At 33.9% G+C, this 24830-nt stretch overlaps 3 protein-coding genes across 6 annotated transcripts in view; 1 reads left to right on the plus strand and 2 right to left on the minus strand.

Annotated features, from left to right (window-relative positions):
• LOC131935375 (putative tRNA N6-adenosine threonylcarbamoyltransferase) overlaps positions 1-5759 on the minus strand; it is a 325139-nt gene extending 319380 nt beyond the window's left edge. The window contains exon 1 of the mRNA XM_059291752.1: positions 5572-5759. The gene's annotated coding sequence lies outside the window, so the exon portion shown is untranslated. The remainder of the gene's footprint in view (positions 1-5571) is intronic.
• On the plus strand, positions 5208-12287 carry LOC131935378 (AN1-type zinc finger protein 1). Its single transcript, XM_059291755.1, has 8 exons — positions 5208-5380; positions 8474-8516; positions 8678-8717; positions 8835-8956; positions 10279-10370; positions 10520-10707; positions 10818-10898; positions 12099-12287. Exons 1-8 carry the CDS (start codon positions 5326-5328, stop codon positions 12270-12272), a joined length of 795 nt encoding a protein of 264 aa, XP_059147738.1. The 5' UTR covers positions 5208-5325; the 3' UTR covers positions 12273-12287.
• A 363-nt stretch (positions 12288-12650) lies between these two features.
• Positions 12651-24085, minus strand: LOC131935366 (copine-3). Of its 4 annotated transcripts, none has more exons than XM_059291727.1 (18): positions 23935-24085; positions 22506-22602; positions 21791-21904; positions 20981-21502; positions 20645-20790; positions 20061-20240; positions 19741-19815; positions 19547-19621; positions 18900-18983; positions 18632-18721; positions 18355-18450; positions 16832-16918; positions 16614-16673; positions 16397-16530; positions 15602-15708; positions 15114-15256; positions 14375-14611; positions 12651-14122 (listed from the first exon to the last, which is right to left on the minus strand). In XM_059291727.1, the coding sequence occupies exons 2-18, from the start codon at positions 22582-22584 to the stop codon at positions 14018-14020; spliced, it is 2334 nt and encodes a 777-aa protein (XP_059147710.1). In that variant the 5' UTR covers positions 22585-22602; positions 23935-24085; the 3' UTR covers positions 12651-14017. The 4 variants fall into 4 exon arrangements, with proteins under 4 accessions (XP_059147710.1, XP_059147709.1, XP_059147712.1 ...); XM_059291726.1 differs by lacking the exon at positions 23935-24085 and adding an exon at positions 23121-23223; XM_059291729.1 differs by lacking the exon at positions 21791-21904.
• Between the last annotated feature and the right edge of the window lie 745 nt (positions 24086-24830).

Consider the following 24830-nt stretch of genomic DNA (forward strand, 5'->3'; position numbering starts at 1 on the left):
TAACAAACACTGTGTTTTCTCAGGCCTCTGGTATAATGGACAGGAATGAGAAAATAATTATAAAGTTGTGGTATAATCCTACCTCCTCCTGGGGCACTAGGCTGGGGGTAAGGTGGTGCCGCCTGGCCTTGTGGGTAATGGGGGTGACCGTACTGTGACATTGCAGACCTTGTTTGTGTCTGTTGAAATTTAAACATTTAAGAAATTTATGTCAGTGTTTATGTTTTAAAAAACAAACTTAAAAAAAAAAAATTATTATGTATTTTTAGCAGTGTATTGTTATATTTTTAAGTTGCAACAGTTTTTGGTTATTATTTGAGCCAGAATATTGTTACATGAGTTCCCATTTTTACTTTTAAAAGTTTAAGTAATTAAAAATCATGTCTATATATCAAGTTATATAAGAATATTCGAGAAAGTTTAGGGGAGATCACTCCCGGTTTATTTTAAAAACTATTATTTCAATACAGTGACCTCAATTTTTGCAAACTGGACTATGAAGATGTTTAAAACTTTCAATTTGTAACACACATAATAAACAAATGAGTCAGTATCATTAATAGACTATAAACAATAAAACCCTACTGATGAAAACTTTCATTTTAAATGTGATATATTTCATCAATTTTATAAAGAAAAAAGTCCCCAGAACTCAGACAGTCAATCTTAAATAAGTTAATAAAAAGTCTAGAGACAATTTAATTGCAATTTCCTTAATTAATTTTTTTGTGACCGAACGAAAGGATATTTTTGAAAACTTTCTTTGGCAATATTGTTCTAAATTATGGCAGGAATCGATTGGTAAATGTTTCAAGTCGCTAAGTGGTCTGGTTGCCGAGATATGGACCAAAAACTGCATTTGTTCGAGGTTTTTTGGCTTTTCCGGGAAATCCAGGAAGGAATTCCGGGAATATTTTTGGCCCACTATCATCCTCGGAACTTGCTTAACATATTTGCTTTGGAACTAGTCCTCGATATTGCTTCGTTGAGGAGGAGATACGACTTAAAGCTGCGGACACACATCCACACATCCATCCATCCATCCATCCATCCATCCATCCATCCATCCATCCATCCATCCATCCATCCATCCATCCATCCATCCATCCATCCATCCATCCATCCATCCATCCATCCATCCATCCATCCATCCATCCATCCATCCAGAAATGACGCATTATTAAACGCAATTGCCAGTATGGAAATTGCGCTAAAAAATATTCAGCTTGGGTTTGATAAGATTATAGCTGCTTAGCACTACCCTAACCCTGAATATAAGGGGTGGTCCATAACAAATGACATCGTTACACATATTTGACCGAATAAATTTTCAACACTTCTCGAATAAAAATAAAGAAATTAATTGATTGTTGACATTGATTTAATCACCTGTGTTAAGTTCCTGTTGCAGATATTTATGAACAGTAAATAGTCGATATATACAGTAGCTTACACAGGTATGTTTCCTTCACAAGTAAGATGAGCTGTGTACACCGACTATATCCTACCCCAGTGGCGTCACACTGTAAAAACAGACGGTGACAGACCTGTCGTAGACACAGGATTTAAACCACGTCAACATACTTTATGACGACACATGGGGGTTCAATGGCGTTTTATTTCTGCACACATTCACACTTCCACTTTACACAGTGTGTGTGTCTAACTTCAGCCAAGCTACACACTTTAATGTTTACTCATTAACTCTGCGGGCTGGTTTCATGAGATAATGAGAGGCTCGGCTAATTATGTTAATTGTCTGATCTGCCAAAGGAAAGATCGAGGTGATTAGACTTTTTTTTATCTTAAGAATTAAAAGAAAAAGTTAGTTTCAACAAATCTTAACATTAATTTCGTGTATAGTTTGGTGAGATGACGGGTTATAACTGCTTATATAACCCCGGCCATTAAGTACAGTAGGGCTACAACCACATGGTAAGTAATGAGAAAAGGACTAAAACCACAGGGTAGAATCACAACAACAGAGTAGGACCACAACAACAGAGTAGGACCACAACAACATAGTAGGACCACAACTACAGGGTAGCACCACAACAACAGAGTAGGACCACAACTAAAGGGTAGAATCACAACAACAGAGTAGGACCACAACAACAGAGTAGGACCACAACTAAAGGGTACAACCACAACCACATGGTAGAACCACAACCACAGAGAAGAACCACAACCACAGAGTACCACCATAAAAAACACATAACAACAGAGTATGACCACAAACACACAGGACCACTACAACAGAGTATAACCACAAACACATGGTACCACAAGCACAACGTAGAACCACGCCCACGGAGTAGGACCACAAACACAGAGTAGCACCACAAAAAACAGAAAAGGACCACAACAGAGTACTACCATAAAAATCAAATAGCCACAATCACAGACAACTCTCACTTTATATTTGCTATAAGCTCCAACTTAATGAAGTTTTTTTAATTGCTTTTCAACTGACGTCATCTAAGCTGTTAGATTGTGGAGCATGTCGTGCAGATGTAATCTCATTAGCGTTGATTGTGTGAATGCTTGCCGGGCTTAATTTAAATATCTGACGATAATGTCTGAACCCCCGCCTTTGTTTACTTCCTGGTTACAAAGAAAGTTTTGTCTTTAACTATGTGAGCACAAGTGGGTTCAGATCTAATCCTTATCTGTCCTGCTCACATGTAGAATGACGTAACTGTTGCTGTTCTGCCCACATGTAGGATGACGTAGATGAAACGATTGAGTTGTTTCATTAAATTATTGCCTTTGTTGATATCATTGTATATGCCATTGGTCCATGCCAATGACCATGTCATTTGTCCGTCAATGACAGTGTTATTTGCTTGGCAACGACTTCGCCATTTGACCGTGTCAGTGATAGCGTCAGCATCAATCAGAGGCGTAGCGAGGGGGGGGGGGTGGTGCGGACCGCACCGGGTGACACCATTTAGGAGGGGGTGACACCAAGGCAAAAAATAGCAAAATAAATAGAGAAAACTTTGAGATGGGGGGTGCAAATCGACAGTTTGAGGGGGGGGGGTGCAAATTGAAAGTTTGAGGGAGGGGGTGCAAATTGAAAATTTGTCCCCGGGAGGGTCGCTGCTACGCCTCTGGGGGATGACACCATTAAGTGTTTATAAATCATTTGGACAAAGTACACTGTTGAAGGTACGGAAATTCAGCTTTTTAGTTAAAAGGATTTTACAAAGTTAGCAAATGGACAAACACACAAAATAACAAAAGATATTGGCAACTGCTAACGGAAAGAACGCAGTTTGAAAATATAATAGTTTGTCACCCTTTCATCATCTAGTTCTGCGCGTTAATTGATACGTCTAGTAGTGACATTATAAATATTGGTATTATTACATACTTTTTAAATTTAGAATTGCGAGTGTTGCGTCACTAGATTTGGCTTAAAATTTAAAACGAAAAATGACATGTAAACATTTTTAAACTCAAGGTTTCATTAATTTTTATGTGTGCGCTTTTTTCTGTTTGCGCTTTTTTCTGTTTGTACTTTTTTCCTTTGCGCATTTTTTACCGCTTTTTTCCCCGTTGCGCTTTTTCCCCCACGTTTTCTTTAACTTGCTTTCGCGTCTGTTTGTTTGTTTGTCTTTCCATCAAATCTTGCGATCAAAATTTCGGGCACTTCCCAGTTAGCTAGCGCGCTGACATTTTCAGGAAAGCTTTGTTTTCGATGACAATACAATATTCAATTATTATTATTACTAAATTGATCCATGGAAAAATGTTATTGATCATTTTAGACTCCTATTGATTTGTACAAAAAGGGACATAACCTAGTAATTGTAATTTGATAAAAACAAGGTTCGGTACTTTCCCTCTTCGGGCTTACTGTTCAATCAGAAAACGTGTTTTTTTTTACATTTTTAAAATGATAATTATTCTGTTGCGCATCTTTCTGGTCACCTTAATATACATATCCACACCGTAGCGAAGCACGGGTATAAGCGTTTATGTTTAGTTTTTGTTCTATTCCGAAGTTTGTACATCTCATTTAATTTAAAAAAATATTCACCGTGGCGAAGCACGGGTATGCGGATAGTATATATATATATATATATATATATATATATATATATATATATATATATATATATATATATATATATATATATATATATATATATATATATATATATATATATATATATATATATAAGAGGGGGGGACGGCCCCTTTTTTCTAGTTCCGCCAATGATATATATATATATATATATATATATATATATATATATATATATATATATATATATATATATATATATATATATATATATTAGCTGTATGTTATTGCTTCGCTATGATGTAAAATAAATTTAGAGTAGCACTCTGAAGAAATAAAAACAAGTTAATTAAAAAGTCTTGTGACAATTTTAGCGCAATTTCCTTATGTTATCTAAAAATAGCTCTGACGTATAATGCTGGGGTGCGTTCAAGCTAGGAGAACGATCGGTTTGTAGGTGTTTATGTAATTTTAAAATTTGTGACCGAACGAAAGAATATTTTTGAAAACTTTCTTCGGCAATATTGTTCTAAATTATGGCAGGAATCGATTGGTAAATGTTTCAAGTCGCTAAGTGGTCTGGTTGCCGAGATATGGGTAAAAAACTGCATTTTTTTTTAGTTTTTTTGGCTTTTCCGTGAAATCCAGGAAGGAATTCCGGGAATTTTTTTGGCCCACAATCATCCTCGGAACTTGCTTAACAAATTTGCTTTTGGAACTAGTCCTCGATATTGCTTCGTTGAGGAGGAGATACGACTTAAAGCTGCGAACACACATCCATCCATTCCCAGAAAAGACGAGTTAATAAACCCAATTCTCCAGAATGGAAATTGCGCTAAAACACACAATGTAGCCGACAGAACAAAAACGAGATTAACAGATTACAAATTACAATCGTCTATAAACGACGTCACATTTTTGCCAGTTTGTTACTCTCGCATAAACACCCTATCGTCCCAAAAGAAAAATGTTTAGCCGACCATCTACTTTCTACTCGCAAAATTAATATTTTGTAACGGGATATAGATCTAGATTCTAGATCTAAACCTAGATCTAGATATAGATCTAGATCTAGATCTAATCAAGCTAGATAATTTCCGAAGATATAAATTTAGTAGTTTCTCTCCCCTCCGTAACAAATTCAAATCAAGGGAAGCTACTATGAATATTTTAAACTAAACAGTCCTGTTTCATTCATTAGTTTTCTTTAGTTTGTGACTGTTATTTGCCTTCTTTAATTATTTCATCATAATATTATTATTTATTCCAATACATTTTGGAAAATCATAGCAATGGAACTACCCCATCTAGGGAAAAACTGCGAATTTACATCTTGTAACCAACTAGGTAGGCCAAAAGACTGAATCACTACTTTTACTTTTATACTTTAGAGACTTTTAGAGGTAATCTATCGTTTTGGGTACGTAAAATCGCCCGCGGCTATTTATGTACGAAAACGTTACCTCATTGTCAAGGCTTTAATAGAAGTATATTGTCATACTTTTGTGTCAAATATTATAGATAAATGAATAATAAACCTAAATCAATGGCTAAATATATCGATATAGGCCAGAAATTAACTTTAAACAGCAGTGTCTGAGAGCAAGATTTGCTATATAAACAGCAGCCATTTGTAAAATAGAGTGGCTTCCCCCTGAATCTGGCGCTAAAAGCTTATAAAAATAAATCTTAGACAAGATGGCTGCTATAGTAAATGAGCATGGTTGCATCTGTTGGAAACATCGCTATTCTTCATTTATTACGGAAAAGTTTTAATTCAATTGTTTAAAAACAATTACATAAATGAAACAAGGAAACATTTTTATATTTTAAAAAACATAAATCCTCATCAAAATGTGAAATAATTATTAAAATTTAAGGAGTCACCTGTTTTTCACATTACAAATCGCGGGCGATTTTACGTACCCAAAACGATAGATTACCCTTTTAGACTAAGTCACTAAGTTTAGACTTTAGGCTTTAGTTTAGGGCCAGTTTAGGCCTACTCATACTGGTCTTTTAGATCTAGATTCTAGATCTAGATAGATCTAGATTATAGATCTAGAGTAAGATTCTAGATCTAGAATTCTAATTAGTTACTTTTTGACCGGCTAAAAACTAGACTCTAGCTAGAGGGTAGGCAGTGAGTATTACTGTATTACAGTTACAGCAAACATATTGAATTAACTAGATCTAGAGTCTAGATCTAGACTAGTTCTAAATCTAAAAAAAAATTTATAACAGACTAATGTCACTAATGCACTCACACACATGATATATTGTTAATTTGTTCAAATTGAAAAAAAAGACATTTTTTTTCAAAACCCTATCAATCCAGAAATGAGCATCTAATGTTTGTATTCTGTTTTTGTATATATATAAATATATATGTTACGGTCAAAGCCCGAAGTCGGCCAATGCGCAGATTGGCCGGCCGATATCGCCTCCCATTGATTGACCGGTCAAAGTCCATAACTTTGCTTGATTTCAGTCTTTGGCCGGCCAATCCGCGGGACTGACCATGGTGGACTGGCCAAAGTCTTAATTAGAAGATCATCTGGCTAGGGACGACCGGCCAAAGTCCGAATTAGAAGATCATGTGCAGATTTTTTTTTTTTATGCCGTTAAGGATCATGAAATTAAGTTTTTATTGATCATTAATTAAAGTAAATGACAGAAACATTAAAAATTTTTATTGTACTATAATCTCAATCAATCAATATTATCATTTGTTACAACAAGTTGAACTTTTATGGCATTTAGAATTACATAGTAGCTTGTTATTTTTACACTTGCAGTGATTTGTTGTGCACTTGGTTGTGCAATTGCAACGAGTGTAGCCTTGGCCCCCAGTCAATGATTGTGAAGATGCGATGGTTCGTAGTGATTTTTCCTCAGTGCCAACTGACGACAATAACAGCAGTTTTTCGTGAAGAATTGAAAACTTACTTCTAGCATATAGTTGTTTTAGAACACAATGTACCGTTCCTAATTTGTAGAAACCGCCCTCGACACTCATGACAACTGCAATCACGCTTCGGGGATCACCGCGACCTCTGTCAACATCTGGAACACGGATGCGTACATTGTGACCCACATCAGCATCTTTAAATTTTGTATTTGATGTTTTAAGCAACTTAGCACCTTGAGTTTGCAAGCTAGTATGAGCTGCTGACCTGTGTTCCATGATGTCTTGTTTGTTGTGACATAATCTGGAGGTAATATTTCCTCCGTAACCTTCGTCTGCTTCAATGGATATTCCACACATAGCATGGACATCATTGCCACAGGATCCACAAGAATGAGCTGCACTACAATGTTTTTCACAAACTATACAGAATCTGTTGGCCACATTATTGTCACGCAACTGGTCTGGGCGTTCCGCCACCGCAGCAGATGTGTTAGCTGACGAAGTCGTTGCATTTATGGCAACCTCCATTTCTTGTTCAATGTTCTCAAGATCTGGTTTCTGATGCCCACGCCATCTCAAGTCGCTTGGACACTATTGTTCAAATTACAAGGAACGCGGCAAAGTCTTTTGAACGTTCCGTCTTGTTGCACGTGGTCGGAAACTAACATGTATTTACATTTTTTTCTTTTGACAGCCATCTGCTATGTCTGTCTCATGGTCTGACGGCCATTTTGACTCATGTCGCCTTGCATATAGAATGCTATACAAACAAGAGCTAAACAATACGTTACTCACAATGAAACCGCACCCAGAATAATGAAAACGTGATCACAACTTAGTCTAGATAAAACATTGGCCAGGACATCCCCGCCAATGCGCGCACAATGTACAAAATAAGCTGTTAAGTTTAAGCGCTTCGGACTTTGGCCAATACTTCCTGGCCAGTGCGCGCATTGGCCGGCCAATGTACGAAATACGATCTTAGTGCTAAGTTCTTCGGGCTTTGGCCCTCGGAAATCTTTTTGTCCACAAAAAAAAAATGTTTGCTTGAGGGGGCTGAGGAACTTTGCCCAGAAAATTCAAAACAATTTGAAAATGTAGCTTTTGGTGCAAATACCATTTTCCGCCGTGTTGCAGACAGTGGTGAAAACAGTGTGACTCAAAGTGCAAAAAATGTAAGCAAGTTTTGCCATTTTTCAATTGCAATGGATGAGTCACTGTTCCTCCTCTCTACTGTTTGCGTTCATTAGAGGTGTGCATGAAGACATGAACATAACACAAGGGCTGTATATATTTCTATATAAATTATATTTAGTTGGGGAGGGGGAATGCTTGGAAGAAACTGGCCCCCGAACTGATATTATCAATTAATGCGGCCCTCGGGCTGAAAAGTTTGTAGACCCCTGCTATAGACTATAGAGATTTATTCTTAACTGTATGAATCCCTACTATTTACTATGCAGTAGTAGATCTATGTAGATCTAGACTAGATCTACATAGACTAAATTTTAAAAATGGTTACATTTCAGATTTTCTCCCTTTTCAATGTAGTGGCTGTGGAAAAACATTTTGGTAAGAATTCTTATATTTGTTGCAGTCTTTTGGACTAAATATTAAATACTTAAATTTGCATAAAAAGCTTTTTATTAAGATTATTGACTTTTTTTAAAGTAATGTTTATTTAAAATTTTTGTATGCTGTTCATTACTAAAATTATGAAATTTTTTTCAAAGCTTAAATCACAAATCTAGAGAGCAACACAACTGTACAGCTGTAAGTAAAAAAAATAACTAGCTTGTTATCATTAATTTTAAATTAACAAATCATATATTTTTAAGCATATCTTTTATAGGGTTACGTCTGCTTGAAGAAAATGTTTTATTTTTTAAGCCAGAAGCTCAACACTTGGAGTTCACAGGCGAAAGGTCTTACCCATGTAGCTGGACTGGGTGCGAGAAGAGAGAGTTAGCTCCCATCATATGTCATCACTGTGAGCTTAGCTTTTGTCTGGGGTAAGTTTTTACATGCAAATTTGAAGAATTAAATGTTTACACTACAGCACTAAATAATTGAACCTGTAGAAAAATTATTAATTTTGAAGCTATCCATGTTATTTCCTATTTAAATAAAACATTGTTTACTGCAATTATCTGTTCTTGTATCTATTTGTAATTAGATGTGCAATTATTTTTTCTAGTTACATGTAGTTGAAAGGCTTAAGGGGATATGCGCGGAAAAAAATCACAAAATTTCTTGTTTTTCGTCATGATGGGTTTCTTGCACTTTTGGATACTTTGTAAATTTTTGTATACAGAAAATAATAACTTTAAAGAGAAAAAAATATTTTTTGTGTTTGAATTACGATTTTTATGACCCTATTAATTTAAAAATAATCAAATTTTCCCAATCTTACAAGCTCTCTATGAAAAGTTTTATATTCGTCATTATATTGTATTTGACATCATTCGAAAGCTGGATTTCTCATGTATTTAATAAACTTAATTTCCTACACCTCGGAAGCACCAAAAGCTTACAATCGGCTTTGCAGTTTACACAGATATGGTACTTTCCTGACCTAGTTTTCGTTACTTTTGGCTGTTTTTCTCAGTTCGCAGGTTTTTAACACTAAAAAGCCTACTACTTTTTTATTTATTAAACAATGCCAACCATATTTTCAGTAATTGTTCTTGGTGCGAAAATACAACTTTTGTCACGAGGGAATTGTGATTGCTTTCATAGAAAAAAAGTATTTGGTAATTAATATGCACATTTTGAAACTTTTGAATACTAAAAAGGGTACGATTTTTTAGACCTTGTAAAATTCTTACTAGTAATTATTTCAAAAAGTTGTCGTGACAAAAGTTTTAATATATACTGAAATATAAGCAGATTAAATTTGATTGCTACAGGTGCATAAATAAAAAAGCCTTAGTATTTTTAAAAGTACCGAAAAATTCAAAATGGCGGAGGTTTTTTTGGGTTTCCATGACAACCAAAATTGTTTTCGACCCTTTTTTTGCTGTTTAATAATTACTTGTATATGCCAAATATGATAAAAGTATTCAAAAGGCTTTAGATCTTAAACTGTAAAAAATAGAAAAAAACATAGCATATCCCCTTAATATTTAAAAGTATTATCTATTTTTTGGGGCATAGAAAGGCCTATATCATTTTAATGTATTGCCTCTTTTAATTATCATTATTTTGTTTATATCAGCTATGCTGATGATACATGCTGATTTAGACGAAATTCAGCTCAGCCCATCAACCCCATCTCTTCTATCTGATGTGCTATTTTTAAAATATTTCTCCACCTGACACAATGTATTTTCAGCCACAGATTACAAGAGGACCACAGCTGTATAAAGTTGCCAGAGAAGGCTCCAGAGGTTACTAAGACAACACAACATGTTCAACAGATACTTGGTAAGTATTTGTTGTTTATGAAGTTTTAAAAAGTATTTCTCCTGATCTTGTTTGTTTCATTATCTTCTCTTATTTTTATTCTGTAAATACTCTGATTATAATACATGTTTTACATCCCTGCATTACTTACTTGAACTGTATTTTTCAAGCTCAGAGGAATATCCAACCTAGAAGCAAGTCACTGAATCCCAAGGCCCTTCAAATGGCAGCTAAAGTTGCCTTAATGAAGATGAAAGAGAAAGCAGTCGGGGACCAGGGCTTGAGTGAACGTGTCTATTTTAGAATCATCTTGCCACTGGAATCCAAGAAGCTTCCTCTACACCTGTTTTTCTCAAAGGTTCTTGTACATTTTTAAAGTCTCTTCTGTAGGTTATCTATTTTTTATTGCCTAAAGTTTTGAAGATATCAACATAGTTTTCCGCTAATAAATTGGTTGTTGTACCGCAGGTCTGGTCTGTCGGGCGTGTGGTTGACTATAGTGCTGACAAGGCATCTGTAACAAACAACAATAACACAAGTGCAGAAAAGGTAAAGACAATTTTTTTACTTTCTCGTATATACGAAGTATAGAGAAAGTCTTGTAATCGTGCAAAAAAAAAAATCGAGATTTTTGCAAATCTCGACGTTTTACATCTCACTGATACGGAAAAACATAATTTTGCAATCTTGTCCGTATGTCTGTGTGTGTGTGTGTGTGTCCGTGTGTAAACACGATAACTTGAGTACCGTTACAGCTAGGTTGATGAAATTTCATATACAAGTATTTTATCAAAATCGTAGATCCGTATCAACTTTTGAGCGATTTCGGATAACCGGAAGTGGTACTTTTTCTACTTTGAATTTTTCAAAAGCCTATAACTTGAGTACTATTTCAGATAGATAGATGAAATTTGATATGTAAGTAAAAGATCTAATTCTCTACCTTCTGTCAAATTTTGAGAATTTTTCGTTGACCGGAAGTACTTATTTACGCTACTTCCGATTTCTCAAAAAACTAATGTAAATTTTAAAAGTACTAATAATATTGCGCACTATTATGCGCTTTTTTTATTCGCGTTCACTTGGTGTGCAATTAATTTGTCTACGAGATTTTATTCTATTTTTAAAACTTAAAGTATTTAAAATGGATTAAAAATCATGTCTATAGCCCGAGTTCCCATCCCCTGTTATTTTATATAAGAATATTCGAGAAAGTTTAGGGGAGATCACTCCCGGTTTATTTAACATTTTCACTCACTTTATTGTCCAGTTTTGGCAGGAAAATAACTTCATCTTGTAGTTGATTTATTGATAGTAACAAAACTATTTGAAGCTTGTTTTTGTATATGATTTTTTTCAAAAATTTCATGGGGCATCAGTTAAACTGAATTCTGTGTATTTGGTACTGGGTCAAACAAACCACACTGCTATTTAAACACATCCTGTCCAGATTTTTGTGCTAGGTTATTCAATAAAAATATATTAAAAATGCAAAACCACACAATCTCAGCTTTAAAATATCACTTAAATAGATTCAGAGATATTTGATGTCATTTTATTTCTAGTGTAAATTATTGAAATTACTTGAGAAAAATAATTTATTATGGCCGGTTCATAAACTACCATAATTTTTTGTCACTAATTATTAAAAGCATTTTCTTTAGTTTGATCACAGCTGTTCTGCTCCTTTGCCTCCTTTATGAAAAACAAATGTCCACACACTTTAAACACGCCCCTCTCCTCCCCCAGAAACTCTGTTTGTTTCATGCAGACACAGGTGCCAGACTTCCAGCTGACAAGAAATTGTCTGAGCTTATGGAAGACCAGTCTACTTTTATACTGAATGGCTCAACACTGGTGCTAGAGTACACAACAGATGCCACTGACTTCTTGGATCATTTAGATTTATACAAAACACAATAAACAACCATTATTTTTTTATAGCATTGCTTCACGTTTATTTTATACCTATAGACAAGTAGGATGAAAACATAAAATTGAGACCTGGGTATAAAGAGTTTTGTAAAAATCAGTGCTTGTAAATAAATTCATCAATAATGGTACTTTTGGAAATGGGTATTTTAATCACAGTAAACACCAGAGATGATAAAACAGATGAGCTAGAAAATATCATTTGATCCCTTGATCTTACAGTTAACACACATGCCAAAAATAAATTGTCCTCAAACAGCTTGATATAACATCACATTCTGAGTTAAAGAAAGTAATGTAAACAAATTTAAAATAGCAATCAGAATTTTAAATAGGTTACATGTTTTAAGAATTTTTTTTCTTTTACACTTGTGTTTTTATTATTGGAAAACCTCTCCAATTTAAATTATTCATAAATAAAACTTTATATACAGTCATCTAATAAAAATAAGATACACATTTAAATAGTGTTAGTTTCGATTAAGTAAACAATTTTAAGCGATTTTCCTCATAATCAATATTTAGCTTATCAGTAAATTCATTTGGTTTTAAAGAAAAATGTGCATAAGAGAAGAGAAAAATTGGAGTATTTAGTAACAGTTTAACATTTTGAGTTTGAGCAAACCATGAAACTTTGATAGATGCAATATTATTTCAACTTTAACTGGAGGATAGCAATCATCTGAAAAATTATTCAATCTCTAAATAAAAAATATTATATAAGAATACTAATAGATCAAGATTTTTATTTTAAAGCCCCATTAATGTAAGGCATTATTTATTATAGATATTCAATAAAGACAATTTAAATATGGATTAATCACAACAATGAACAATTGTTTTAAAGAATTGGGAGAGAATGAAATATTCAGATCATACAACCTATGAAAACAGTATATAATGGGTAAATAATACGGGGAACAATAAAGCACTTTTAAAAATATATATATGGTAGAATAATTGAATTTTAGCATGACTATTTGGCATGGAAAGATAATATATATTTTTGGTTTGGCCTACATAAGGCAGAAAAATTTAAAATTTATCTAATCCCTTCTATTAAACTGAGATAACAAATTAATATATTCTAATGACAAAACCAATATAAATATGACTTACAGAGTAAAAACAGGTATCTAATTGCAAAGCATTAAGGCACAAAAAAAGCAAGGAGCTTCATTATGTGTTTGTAAAGTAGGATAGAAATCAAAATGATTATCTACAAAGATGAAATAAAAACTGAAAAAGAATGACTAATGCCTATGGTTAATGTAATGCTGAATACATTTGGTACTGAACTAAATAAATACTAAGATGTTTAAAATATTATGCTTTGAATCATTCAGCTGTGTTAAAAATTGTAATGAAAGTGTACTTGCATAAACAGTAAAAAAAAGCATAATTTAAATGAAAATATAAGCATAGATAACATGGTTTGTTTCTTATCACATTGAACAGATAAATTTACAACCGGTAGATAACAGAAGTTCTGACAGCCAAATGTACTCTCTTTTTAATCTGACACACCTGGGTAATATTGCTGACCATTGTCAGCTGTTCCTACCTAAACCTTTCCTGTACAGACTTTGTCACTGATACTTTAAAGCAGGGATATAAAAAAATGTTTTATAAAACATTCCATGTTTTGTACTTGGTAATGGTAAGTTTAAAAGTTCCACCCCCCAGGAAGTGATGCTATCACTGGATACAAGACTGTCATCTGGATATACGACTGTCTATGTGGGTTTTGCCATAGGCTGTAGCCCCCTCATCTTGTAGTAGTCAGTCACTTGTTTTGGGACTTCGGCCAAAACATGACGCGCTAACTCCACTGGGCTGCTCTGTAATAAATATAACATAACTGGCTGTAGAATAGGGTTTACGTGTACTCTAGTAAACAACACCAATTCTAAAATAAATTGAACTTTGAGTTAAACTACATAAATTTAATTAATTATAAGACATCTGTGTCCCACAAGGAATCAAAAGGTTACAAAGATATAAGATGAAAATTATTATTTATTGTTAACTGATATAAGAAACTTTACATAGGCAAATGAATGAATTTGTGAGAGTTTGAAATTTTTGCTTACATGTTTGAAATCCCTGAAGGGAACGAACTGGACAATATCTCTCTTAGCTGGCTCCCCATTAGCTGCCCTTAGCACCCCATCGTCTCCATCCAATATCTCCATGTCACTGAAGTCTGCCTGGCCCACTCCAACTATGATGAGAGACATGGGCAGTTTGCTGGCCTCCACTATAGCACTTTTTGTATTGGACATGTCACTTAGAACACCATCGGTCAGCATCAGTAGGATGAAATAGGCCTGGAAAACAAAAAAAAAACAATTTACATAACTAGGATAAATATAAAAGCATTTTTATTTGTCTCTTAGTGTTTCAAGGTATTGTTTGTTATACCTCCTGATTCTAATAGGTAAGAATTAATTAAAGAGATTTGACTGTTTAAATAAAGATTTCAAGTGCAGCATTGGTTATCTGTGTAGCTTAAAAAATAATTTTAAAAAATGTTTTAGATTGTAAGATCATGAATTCACTTTATTTTAAATTGTAATTTAATTTTTATTTAAAACTGTGATGATAGGATTATGAACCCACTTTATAATTATATTATGGCCCTAATTAAATCTTTATTTCGTTAAAAATTGTGATAGTAAGATAATGAACCTGTTTTATTTTTAAATCTGTATTTTTTTTTAAATTGTGAAAGTAAAATTTGAACCCACTTTATTTTTAATCCTAAATTTGTTAAAAATTGTGATAGTAGGGTTATGAACCAAAAAAAACAAAACAAAGAAAGCCACTGACATGAGCTCCTTTAGAGCCCTCCTCCCTCTGAGCTTGAGCAGCAAATCTGGCCACATGATGAATGATAGGAGCAGCATTGGTTGGTCCATACAGCTGGACTTGTTGGATACAGTTATAGTAGGCTTGGAGAATCCCATCTATGCCTAGCAAATATCAGTTATGGAAATACATAGCTTTCATTGAATCAAGGATGTAGCTTGTTCTAATTTCAAATTTTCCAAAAGCCAAATGTTTTATAACTAGAATGATCAAAACTGAATATTTAAAAACAAATATTACAAAATTGAAGGTAATTTTTAAAATGTGAAATAGTAAAATAATGTCCACATGTTAAATTAATACGGAGCGTGACAACAGTTAATGTTTTTTTTTTAATTGTTAGGTAACCTCCCCTACAACTACAGTAAAAGATGAAATAAGTGAACAGTCATAAAACATCTTTAGAAATTCTGCCACAATAATATTAAGTAATCTACAACTTATCATACCTTGACAGTATGGGTTCTGAAGGTTGAAGTTTAAAGCGAATTCATGAGAAATTTCCATCTTAGGTGGTATACGTGCTCCAAAGCCTAGGGCAGGGAACAACTTGTCACTGTTAACAAAATCAATCATTAAATTAGTAATAAACCACAACAGATTTTGTTTATCCATACATTGGTAATAAACCACAACATCCTGTGTCGTTGCATAATTTAACCACAGCAATACTGATAGAATATAGTCTTCAAAAAGACAACAGTTTTAGCCAGACCAGTTAGCCCTCATCGTCCATTTTCATGCCTCTAACCTCAACAGGTGCAAACCTACCTGTTTTAGTAAACACCTTTTTCCAACACCTCTTCATTAAATTTAACACAATACACTGTGTTATCTATATATATAATTATCTTCTTGGATACCCTAGAAAACACCAAGCTGTAAGCGCGCCTAGCAGCTCCCTCTCTTCCTCTCTAAGCATATCCCTACCACCCCACATGGTCTGGTGAGCTGTGGTTCACGCTAAATGTCTACAATCGTAGAGCCAGGTATAGTGACGGATATTAGGGGCAGATAATTTAGTTTGAAACAATTTTAAACTTAGGGGAGGTAACTAAGAGGAGGCTGCTTTCACGGGGGGGGGGGGGGTTGGGGGAAAGGAGGATTATCGTCCTTAACGACCTACACGTTACTAATAAACCACATAATATTCTAAATATTCTAATGCAAGTTGTAAACTTTTTGTCTAAATATCAATCCCACATAGGACGAGACAGATGTGCAAAAAAAAAATTGTAACTTACGAGTCGTAGTCCTGGCACACCTCCCCTACAGTTTTTATTGCTGCCATGTATTCATTGGGTGAGTGAGGATTAATGTAGTGAAGTGATGTAGACTGGGATGGGTTTCCATTTGATGCTGTAAAATCTATACCAACCTAATGAAAGATATCAGCTTAGTTAGCACATCCATGAAAACAAAGTAGTTGGCTTTTGTTTATCTCTACTAAATAATACTTACTGTAAAATTGATCTGCATGCCTGAAGTCACAAAATCTAGAAAGGTGTATTCTTTGACAATCTGAGGGAAAGAATTCAAGAGTTTGTTGTACATGTAAATTCTAGAAAAAAAAAAGTAGAAATCGTAGAGAATGAGCTGTTTATTAGTTGCTTTTCTCTGGCTAGGTCAAATCACTACCCCGTGAGATTTTTTAATTGAGAGGAAAAATGAAAACTCACTTTACAGGAGGTTAAATGTATAGTTCCTGAATTGGTGTAACTTTTTTTCTTTGCTTTACTGGCAGGATTTATGCATGGCCAGGTCACCTGAAATATATTAAGGAAACATAAGCTGATATAAGTAATAGTGCTTAATTGAATAAAGCTAAAATTAACACACAAATGTTAAAAATGCTAATCCTTATATATAAAAGCCCATGTGGGCACTTCTCTCTCTTTTTGTCGGCAACATTTTAGAGGTTATAAGATCAGTATGTTCAGCAATATATGGAGAACTTAAAGATACAGACTTTTGTTGAAAATAATATGATGGGTGTTTTAAATGTATAAACTAAATTTTATTTAAAGAAAAAAATTTAAAATATAGCAATATTTGAATGTAGAAACACATTTTTTTTTATTAAGCAACCAGAAATTGTTTATGGTTTTGACTTGAACACAATAAACAATGACGTCACATGTGACATGTTTAAACTACAGAAAGAACACAAAACTAATGGCGTCATCTTCCAATTTTAGAATATAAAGAACTGAACTATTTTATTCAAATTTAATTTAGATCTAGATCTACTTATCAAGACATACAAATTACTTTTAAAAAAAAAACATAATGTCCATTGAACAGCAGGGTTTTTAAAGGAACCAATTAACTATCTTAATCAGTTTGTGCATTTAATATGGTGTTGTGTTGACTAATAATGTGTACGAGCCGACCCATGGCATATCATATGCCGCTATTTAGTTGTTACATTTTCTACTTTTCAGTAATACATAATTTGTGAATTCGACAGTACCAATGCTGCCACTGAAAATATTTGCTTTAAAACACCATCAGAAGGTCGTTAAGGACGATACCCCCCTCCTTTCCCCCAACACCCCCCCCCCCCCCCAGTGAAAGCAGCCTCCTCTTAGTTACCTCCCCTAAGTTTAAAATCGTTTCAAACTAAATTATCTGCCCCTAATAGCCTTAACTAAACCCGGCTCTACAATTGTAAACATTTAGCGTGAACCACAGCTCACCAGACCATGTGGGGGTGGTAGGGATATGCCTAGAGAGGAAGAGAGGGGCTGCTAGACGCGCTTACAGCTTGGTGTTTTCTTTGGTCTCCATGAAGAGAATTATATCTATAGATAATTTGGTTTTAATTTTTCTAATAGGAATTGGTAGCCTAAGTTATTTTTTAAATGTTTCGGATTTTTAGCTATTAAGTTATTTCTTTTCTTTGTCACTAATATCCTTCAATATGTAGTAAAGCACATAGCATTTTGACCAATAACTATTGGATAAAATATTTTTCTCAAACACCTATAACATTAAACTATCTAGACTCATAATTCATGTGTAACGGGTACCGACGGCTAGTCTATAATAAACTGTTTACAATCAATAAATTTTATCCCCACTTGTATGGTTAAATAACAACTTAGATTTTTTTTAAAATTGATTATAAGAAAATATAAAATAGTTTAGAAAACCTGTTGACTGAAATGTGAATACACAAGGGAGATAAGAAAGATTATACCTCTTGTGTTGCTGCTCTGGACATTTCTTCAAATGTTGTTGTACAGGTGCCAATGAAATCATGGCTTCCATCATTGTCCCAATCATAGCAATCAATCTAAGGATATAATTTTAAACATTTTAACCATAATTTACATGTAAAAAAAATAAAGTATTAGCACAGATATATCAAACATTACATTGAAACATTTCAATAGCATCGCAACAATAATAACTGACACTAATGCTCAAATCTTAGCACAGTACGCACAAAGGCTAAAGGTTTAATTGTTGCTGACCTTAATTTTCTGAAGTCTGTTTCCTCCACAGAGTTTCTGTAGTGACAACTGGAAGGGTCTCCATGAAGGATTTAGGTTATTTTTAATCACCTGTCAACCCAAAACAATCTTAATATATGTGTTCTACTCAAATAAATATTTCAAGGACAAAATAACATAGTTTTGACAAATGTTATTTCATTAATTTAATACATCAGTTTTTACATTGATAATAGAGTTTTAAAAAAAATGTTTAAAAAGTTCTAGTTATTGTAAAAGTCTAACTGACCTCTGTTTTATGGACCATTTGCCAGCTACCATCTAGGGCTGCCCGGTGTATTTCCAGGTAGGGATCAGATTTTCCAAAGAAATCCTGATGGGATAACACATTATTTTAATACTACGTTGTTTCATTTTACTGCCATCAGAAGGTCACAGGAACATGTGTTAAATGTGTCAATCTACCTCTGGTAACATAAGTGCAGTGACTCTCCCACAACCTACATCCCCTATACCAGAGGATAGAGCACACAAGTGCTAAGACTAAAGTCTCAAGTTTGAATACCAAGCCTACCTCACCTAAATCAGGATAGGCAAAGTTAAGGTGGTGGCTGGACACTTTCTCTTCCTATACCAAGGTCACAGAAACAGGTGAACTCTACTTCATCTGCCTCACAGACCACCAAGCCAGAAAAGGTAACTAACCCCAGTAAGCTTGCACCTATCTGATGCCAGCAGTTTTAAAAAATCTTTGGTCTCAATAACAAAATCTCTGTTATATTTTATAGAAAAATCCAACACTATCTGGCATGTTTACTGCTGCTTTGTGCCAGTTACTCATCAAAATATGCAACTAAAAATGAGTTCATTTATGTTTGTAAAGCTATATAATTCTAAACTATAAAAAAACAGACCTAATTCATAGTTAATGCTAACCTTTTTATCAAGTTTTGAAGCTCTAAACGTAAGTAAAGTGCTTTCAGTTCCTTCTTTGATTTCTTCTGTTCTGATCTATAAATAGTTGAAAACAAAAAAAAATTTAATTATAATTTTTATATGTAGAGAATGGACAAAAATTGCAAAAATAAATAATTCTGTAAAATATGAGTTTAAAATTTAAAAAAACTAACTGTGATGGTTCCTTGTCCAGCTGGCCTACCATTCTTCAGAAACAATTTGGCAGTAAATGGGGTGTTGGATACAAGCTAAGAAAGAGAAAAAATTGTTACATCATTTTATAAGATCCTTTTTAATTTGATAACAATAAAATATCTAAATCATTTGTACATTGCAAGTTTTCGAGTTTTTCAAACAATGACTAAAAACTCACAGTCTAACCTGACCCAAAGCCGACAGACCCCTCCACTGTATAATCTCACCTAATGCTAACAGACCCCCAAACTGTATAATCTCACCTAAGGCTAACAGACCCCTTCCCCCACAGTATTACCTGACCCAGTGTGGTCTCCAGCTGCCCCAAGAAGTCATCATCTGTCAACTGTGGGGTGGCATTATCAATATCATACACAGCAATCAACAGCTTCTGAACTTCCTCAAAGAAATAGTTGATGACAAATGTTTTGTTAAACTTTGGGTTCAGGTTGTTCTTTATATTCTCTGTTCTTCCATACTGTAAACATATTCAAATATTTTAAAATTATTTTCTTTTAAATGATGGCTGGAAAATAATTAATTTCTATTACCTATTTATTTATTAATTTCTATTTATTGAACTAATATTTCAGCTATGAGATAAATTCATGAAGTAAATCAAGTCTACTAGCAATAATCTACTTTTTAATAATTAAAACTTAATGCTTTTAAATTGCACTAATTAAATAGTTGACAACAATATTAAATATATTTTAAAAAACTAACTTATCAGTGTTAGCTTTGTTTATGCTATAAAAATGTTAAAAATTTGGTGTCAGATACATGATATAAACCTACACTGCAACTAAGAATGAGTAAATTAAACTGGTTTCTGATATATTAAATACAAGTAGGACATCAGAGTCTAAAAAGTTGTATTACCTCCTCCCACCTGCCCCCACGCATCATGTATAGAACAGCGCAAGGATCTGACTTGGAAAGTAAGTCTTTGTTCAACAGGTTTTTACATTCCAGCTGAATCTCCACCCTGGATTTAAACTGGTCGGCACCTGGTCTGTTTACTCCAGCTGAATGAGAAGATTAATAGCATTTTAAAAAATAAACAGTAGATAAATAGAGTATCATAAAAAAACTTTACTTTATATCCAGAATTACTGGAATGACCTCGTTGCGATTAAAAATTAACAGCTTTGGATTTATTAAATAAAACGTTAATTAAAACAAGAGAACTAGAAAATAAAAACTGTACATGCTGACCTGCCCCAGCAGCCATGGTCGAATTAGTTGACCCAGGTGGCCCAGGGTAACCTTGAACTAGTGTCTGACCTTGACCTGGATAAGGAGCTGGACCTCTGGGTTGATAGTTTGCTTGGCCTTGAGTCTGGCCTTGAGGTGGATAGGCTGACTGACCAGGCGCAGGGTATGGCCCCTGGCCTTGTGGCTGTGTCTGGGGTGGATACGGCCCCAGGCCTTGTGATACATTTCCAGGGGCTGGATAAGGTGCTTGACCAGCTGCGGGATAGGGTGTTTGGCCAGGGGCTGGATAAGGTGCTTGACCAGAGGCTGGATACGGTGCTTGACCAGTGGCTGGATAAGGTGCTTGGCCAGAGGCTGGATTGGGTGCTTGACCAGGGGCTGGAGGCCGTGTTTGGCCAGCTGCAGGAAATGATGCTTGACCAGGGGCTGGATATGGTGCTTGACCAGAGGCTGGATATGGTGCCTGACCAGGGGCTGGATATGGAGCTTGACCACGTGATGGAGACTGATGATTTGGTTGGCCTATTATTACAAATATACAGGCTCATAAAAATACAGCATTGAACAATTATTTAACAGTAATATATATATATATATATATATATATATATATATATATATATATATATATATATATATATATATATATAAGAAAAGACTTATAACGAGCAAATTAAATAAAAAAGTTGATAGTCTCTAAACACAAAAAAACAACAATTATTAAAGTAAAAATTTTTTAATGACTCAAAACAGTGTTAAAAATAAACCAAACCAAAATAGATAGAATGAAAGCAAACACATAAGAGCTACCTGGGTATGAAGCTGAGCTATAGCCATATTGGGGATAAGGTGTATATCCGGGATAAGCAGGCTGTCCTGGTGCTACAGGATAGGGAAGACCAGGAGCTTGGGGATAGGGAAGACCTAATGCAGAGATGTATAGTACAAAGCTTGAGCTATTGGGTGGACCACAATGTATGACATAAATAGGTTTCATAAATAAGGCTGAACTAAATACTAAATGATAAAGCACTGTTATAAGAGTGATGCTAAATCTACTGATTTTGTATGTGTTATGATAAGCATTTTTAAATATATTTGTAAATTTTTTTTTTATATCTAAATAAAATATTTTAAAAAATAACAGGCACTTCATAGCCTAGACAGTATAAAATATAAAAGCAAGACTAAAAGAAACTAAGCATATATATAATTTTTATCACAAAATATAATACTGCATGTGTAAGCAAAAAAAAAATGAATATAAAAAATGTAATAAATACTAGCACTGAGAAAACACAGTTGATTGATAGATTAACTTTTTTTTAAAGTTTAAATACCATTTTAGGCATTTTAGGCTACTGTTTATTTTTTATGAACTTACTGAAACGCTTCAAGAATACTCAATACACTTTAAATAGTGAATTTAAAAAAGTTCCATGGTAACAAACACTGTGTTTTCTCAGGCCTCTGGTATAATGGACAGGAGTGAGAAAATAATTATAAAGTTGTGGTATAATCCTACCTCCTCCTGGGGCACTAGGCTGGGGGTAAGGTGGTGCCGCCTGGCCTTGTGGGTAATGGGGGTGACCGTACTGTGACATTGCAGACCTTGTTTGTGTCTGTTGAAATTTAAACATTTAAGAAATTTATGCTTTAAAAACAAACTTTTAAAAAAAAAATTAGTAGGTATGTATTTTAAGCATTATTGAAACACAAATTAAGTGTATTGTTATTTTTTTAAGTAGCAACATTTTCTTATCATTATTTGAGCTAGAATAGTGTTCCCTGAATTCCCATAGGAATTGTTTCAATGCAGTGACCTCAATTTTAGCAAACTGGACTATGAAGATGTTTAAAACTTTCATTTTGTAACACACATAATAAACAAATGAGTCAGTACTATTACAATAAAGTCCTACTGATGAAAATGTTCATTTGAAATGTAATATACCTCATCAATTTTTTAAAGAAAAAAAAATCCACAGAATTCAGATAGTCAAGCATAAAAAAATTATTCAGCATAGGTTTGATAAGCTTAGCTGCTTAGTACTACACTAACCCTGAATATAAGGGGTGGTCCATAACAAATGACATCATTACACCTATTTGTGGCTATTCACAAAAAAAAACAACTTACATGATGCTGCTTCATGGTGAATTTGAAAACAATTAGATTTAGAATCTAACTAGAATCTAGATATCTAGATCTAGTTACTAATGTCACACCCCTAAGATGTCACTAATGTGAATGTGACAATGTGTTCTGACTAGACTTGATAACTTAATGACTACATCTAGGCCTACTGTGTATAAACATGATATAACTCAGTGACTCTGACTCTAGTCTAAAACTCTAAAAATAATGTTTGATTTCTCAATACTTATCAATGAAATTCTATTTTTAGCTAGATCTAGATCTAGGACTAGATCTAACTAGATTCTAAATAAGTAAATAGACTTCTATTTTTAGATCTACCACCGTGCCCTACCTATTTTAAACAGCAGCAATCTCTTGTGCGTCACTGCCTTATTTATTGTTAAAAAATAAAATACTAAACACTAGATTTTCTAGACTAGATCTAAATCTAGACTAGAACTAGATCTAGATTCTAAATCTAAATACCTAGATCTGGGCCCCTGCAGAAGCCTGGACTAGAGAGCTAGAATCTAGACTTTACTCCACTTTACTGTGATAATGAAATGATTGGTTGATATTTGATAATTAACTTGATAGTTGATGATAGAATTAAGAATGAAGATGATAGATCTAGAATCTAGATCTCTAGATCACTAGATTCTAGAATCTAGATCTAGATCTAGATCTTAGATTTTAGATCTAGATCTAGAATCTAGATCTAGAATCTAGATCTAGTTAGTATGATTAGAATCACAAGATCGAGACTAGAGAAGAATCTCATTCTCTAGTGTTAGCCTAATTAAATAGTAATTACCTGGTAGCGTGTTTACTGTTTACTAACGTACTGCAAGTCCTAATAATAATAATGTTGATCTTAAAAAAATCCCATTGAAACCGGAATAAAAATTAATGTCAATACAATGAACACAGCATATGGGAAATAACCAACTTCAAACAAATGTTTCTAGAATCTAGATCTCTAGATTTAGATTTCTAAATGCGGAAGTTAACAAAAATTTCCAAGAAACTGGACGAAAGTATCATACCGATTTTAAAATTTTTAGATAGATCTAGATCTAGATCTATTAGATCTAGAGCACTAGATTTCTAGATCTATATCTAGTCTAGATCAAACTAGATCTGGAATCTAGCTTTAGACTTTAGAAGTTTCCTTTTTTTTTTTTTTTTTTTTTTTTTTTTTTTTGCAGTGTGTGTTAAATTCTTTATTATAAAGAATTGGTTGATATCTTTTACAGAAGACATCTCCGTCACACGTCGTCACAAAAAGCCAGACCCCCCCCCCCCCCCTAAAATGAGGTCACACCTCAACCTACAACCTCCCTCAAAATTGCAGTTGAATTTTTTTTAAAACATCGATATTTTTCTAAAATCTTGTCTAAACTATTACAATTTATTAAAACAGTTATCTAAAACGCGAAATAACGTCTAAAATTCGTTTTCTAACATTGCTTTTTTATAATGCAAAAGTGTGACGTCGCAACATCTGAGCCGCCCCCCCCCCCTCCCCATCATCACACATCGTCACAAAATTACGGACCCCCTCTCCCCCTACGAGTGTGACGTCATTTATTGATGACCTCAAAATAAAAATTCATAAAAACGTTTTAATAACAAGTTTTTATGTAATAATGCACTAAAAAGCAGAAAATAAATTATAGACTACTATTTAAATAACTATAAAGAAAAGCG

This window comes from Physella acuta, unplaced genomic scaffold (genome assembly GCF_028476545.2).
Source record: "Physella acuta isolate Inbredline_101_S28 unplaced genomic scaffold, ASM2847654v3 ptg000144l, whole genome shotgun sequence".
Lineage (NCBI taxonomy): Eukaryota > Metazoa > Mollusca > Gastropoda > Physidae > Physella > Physella acuta.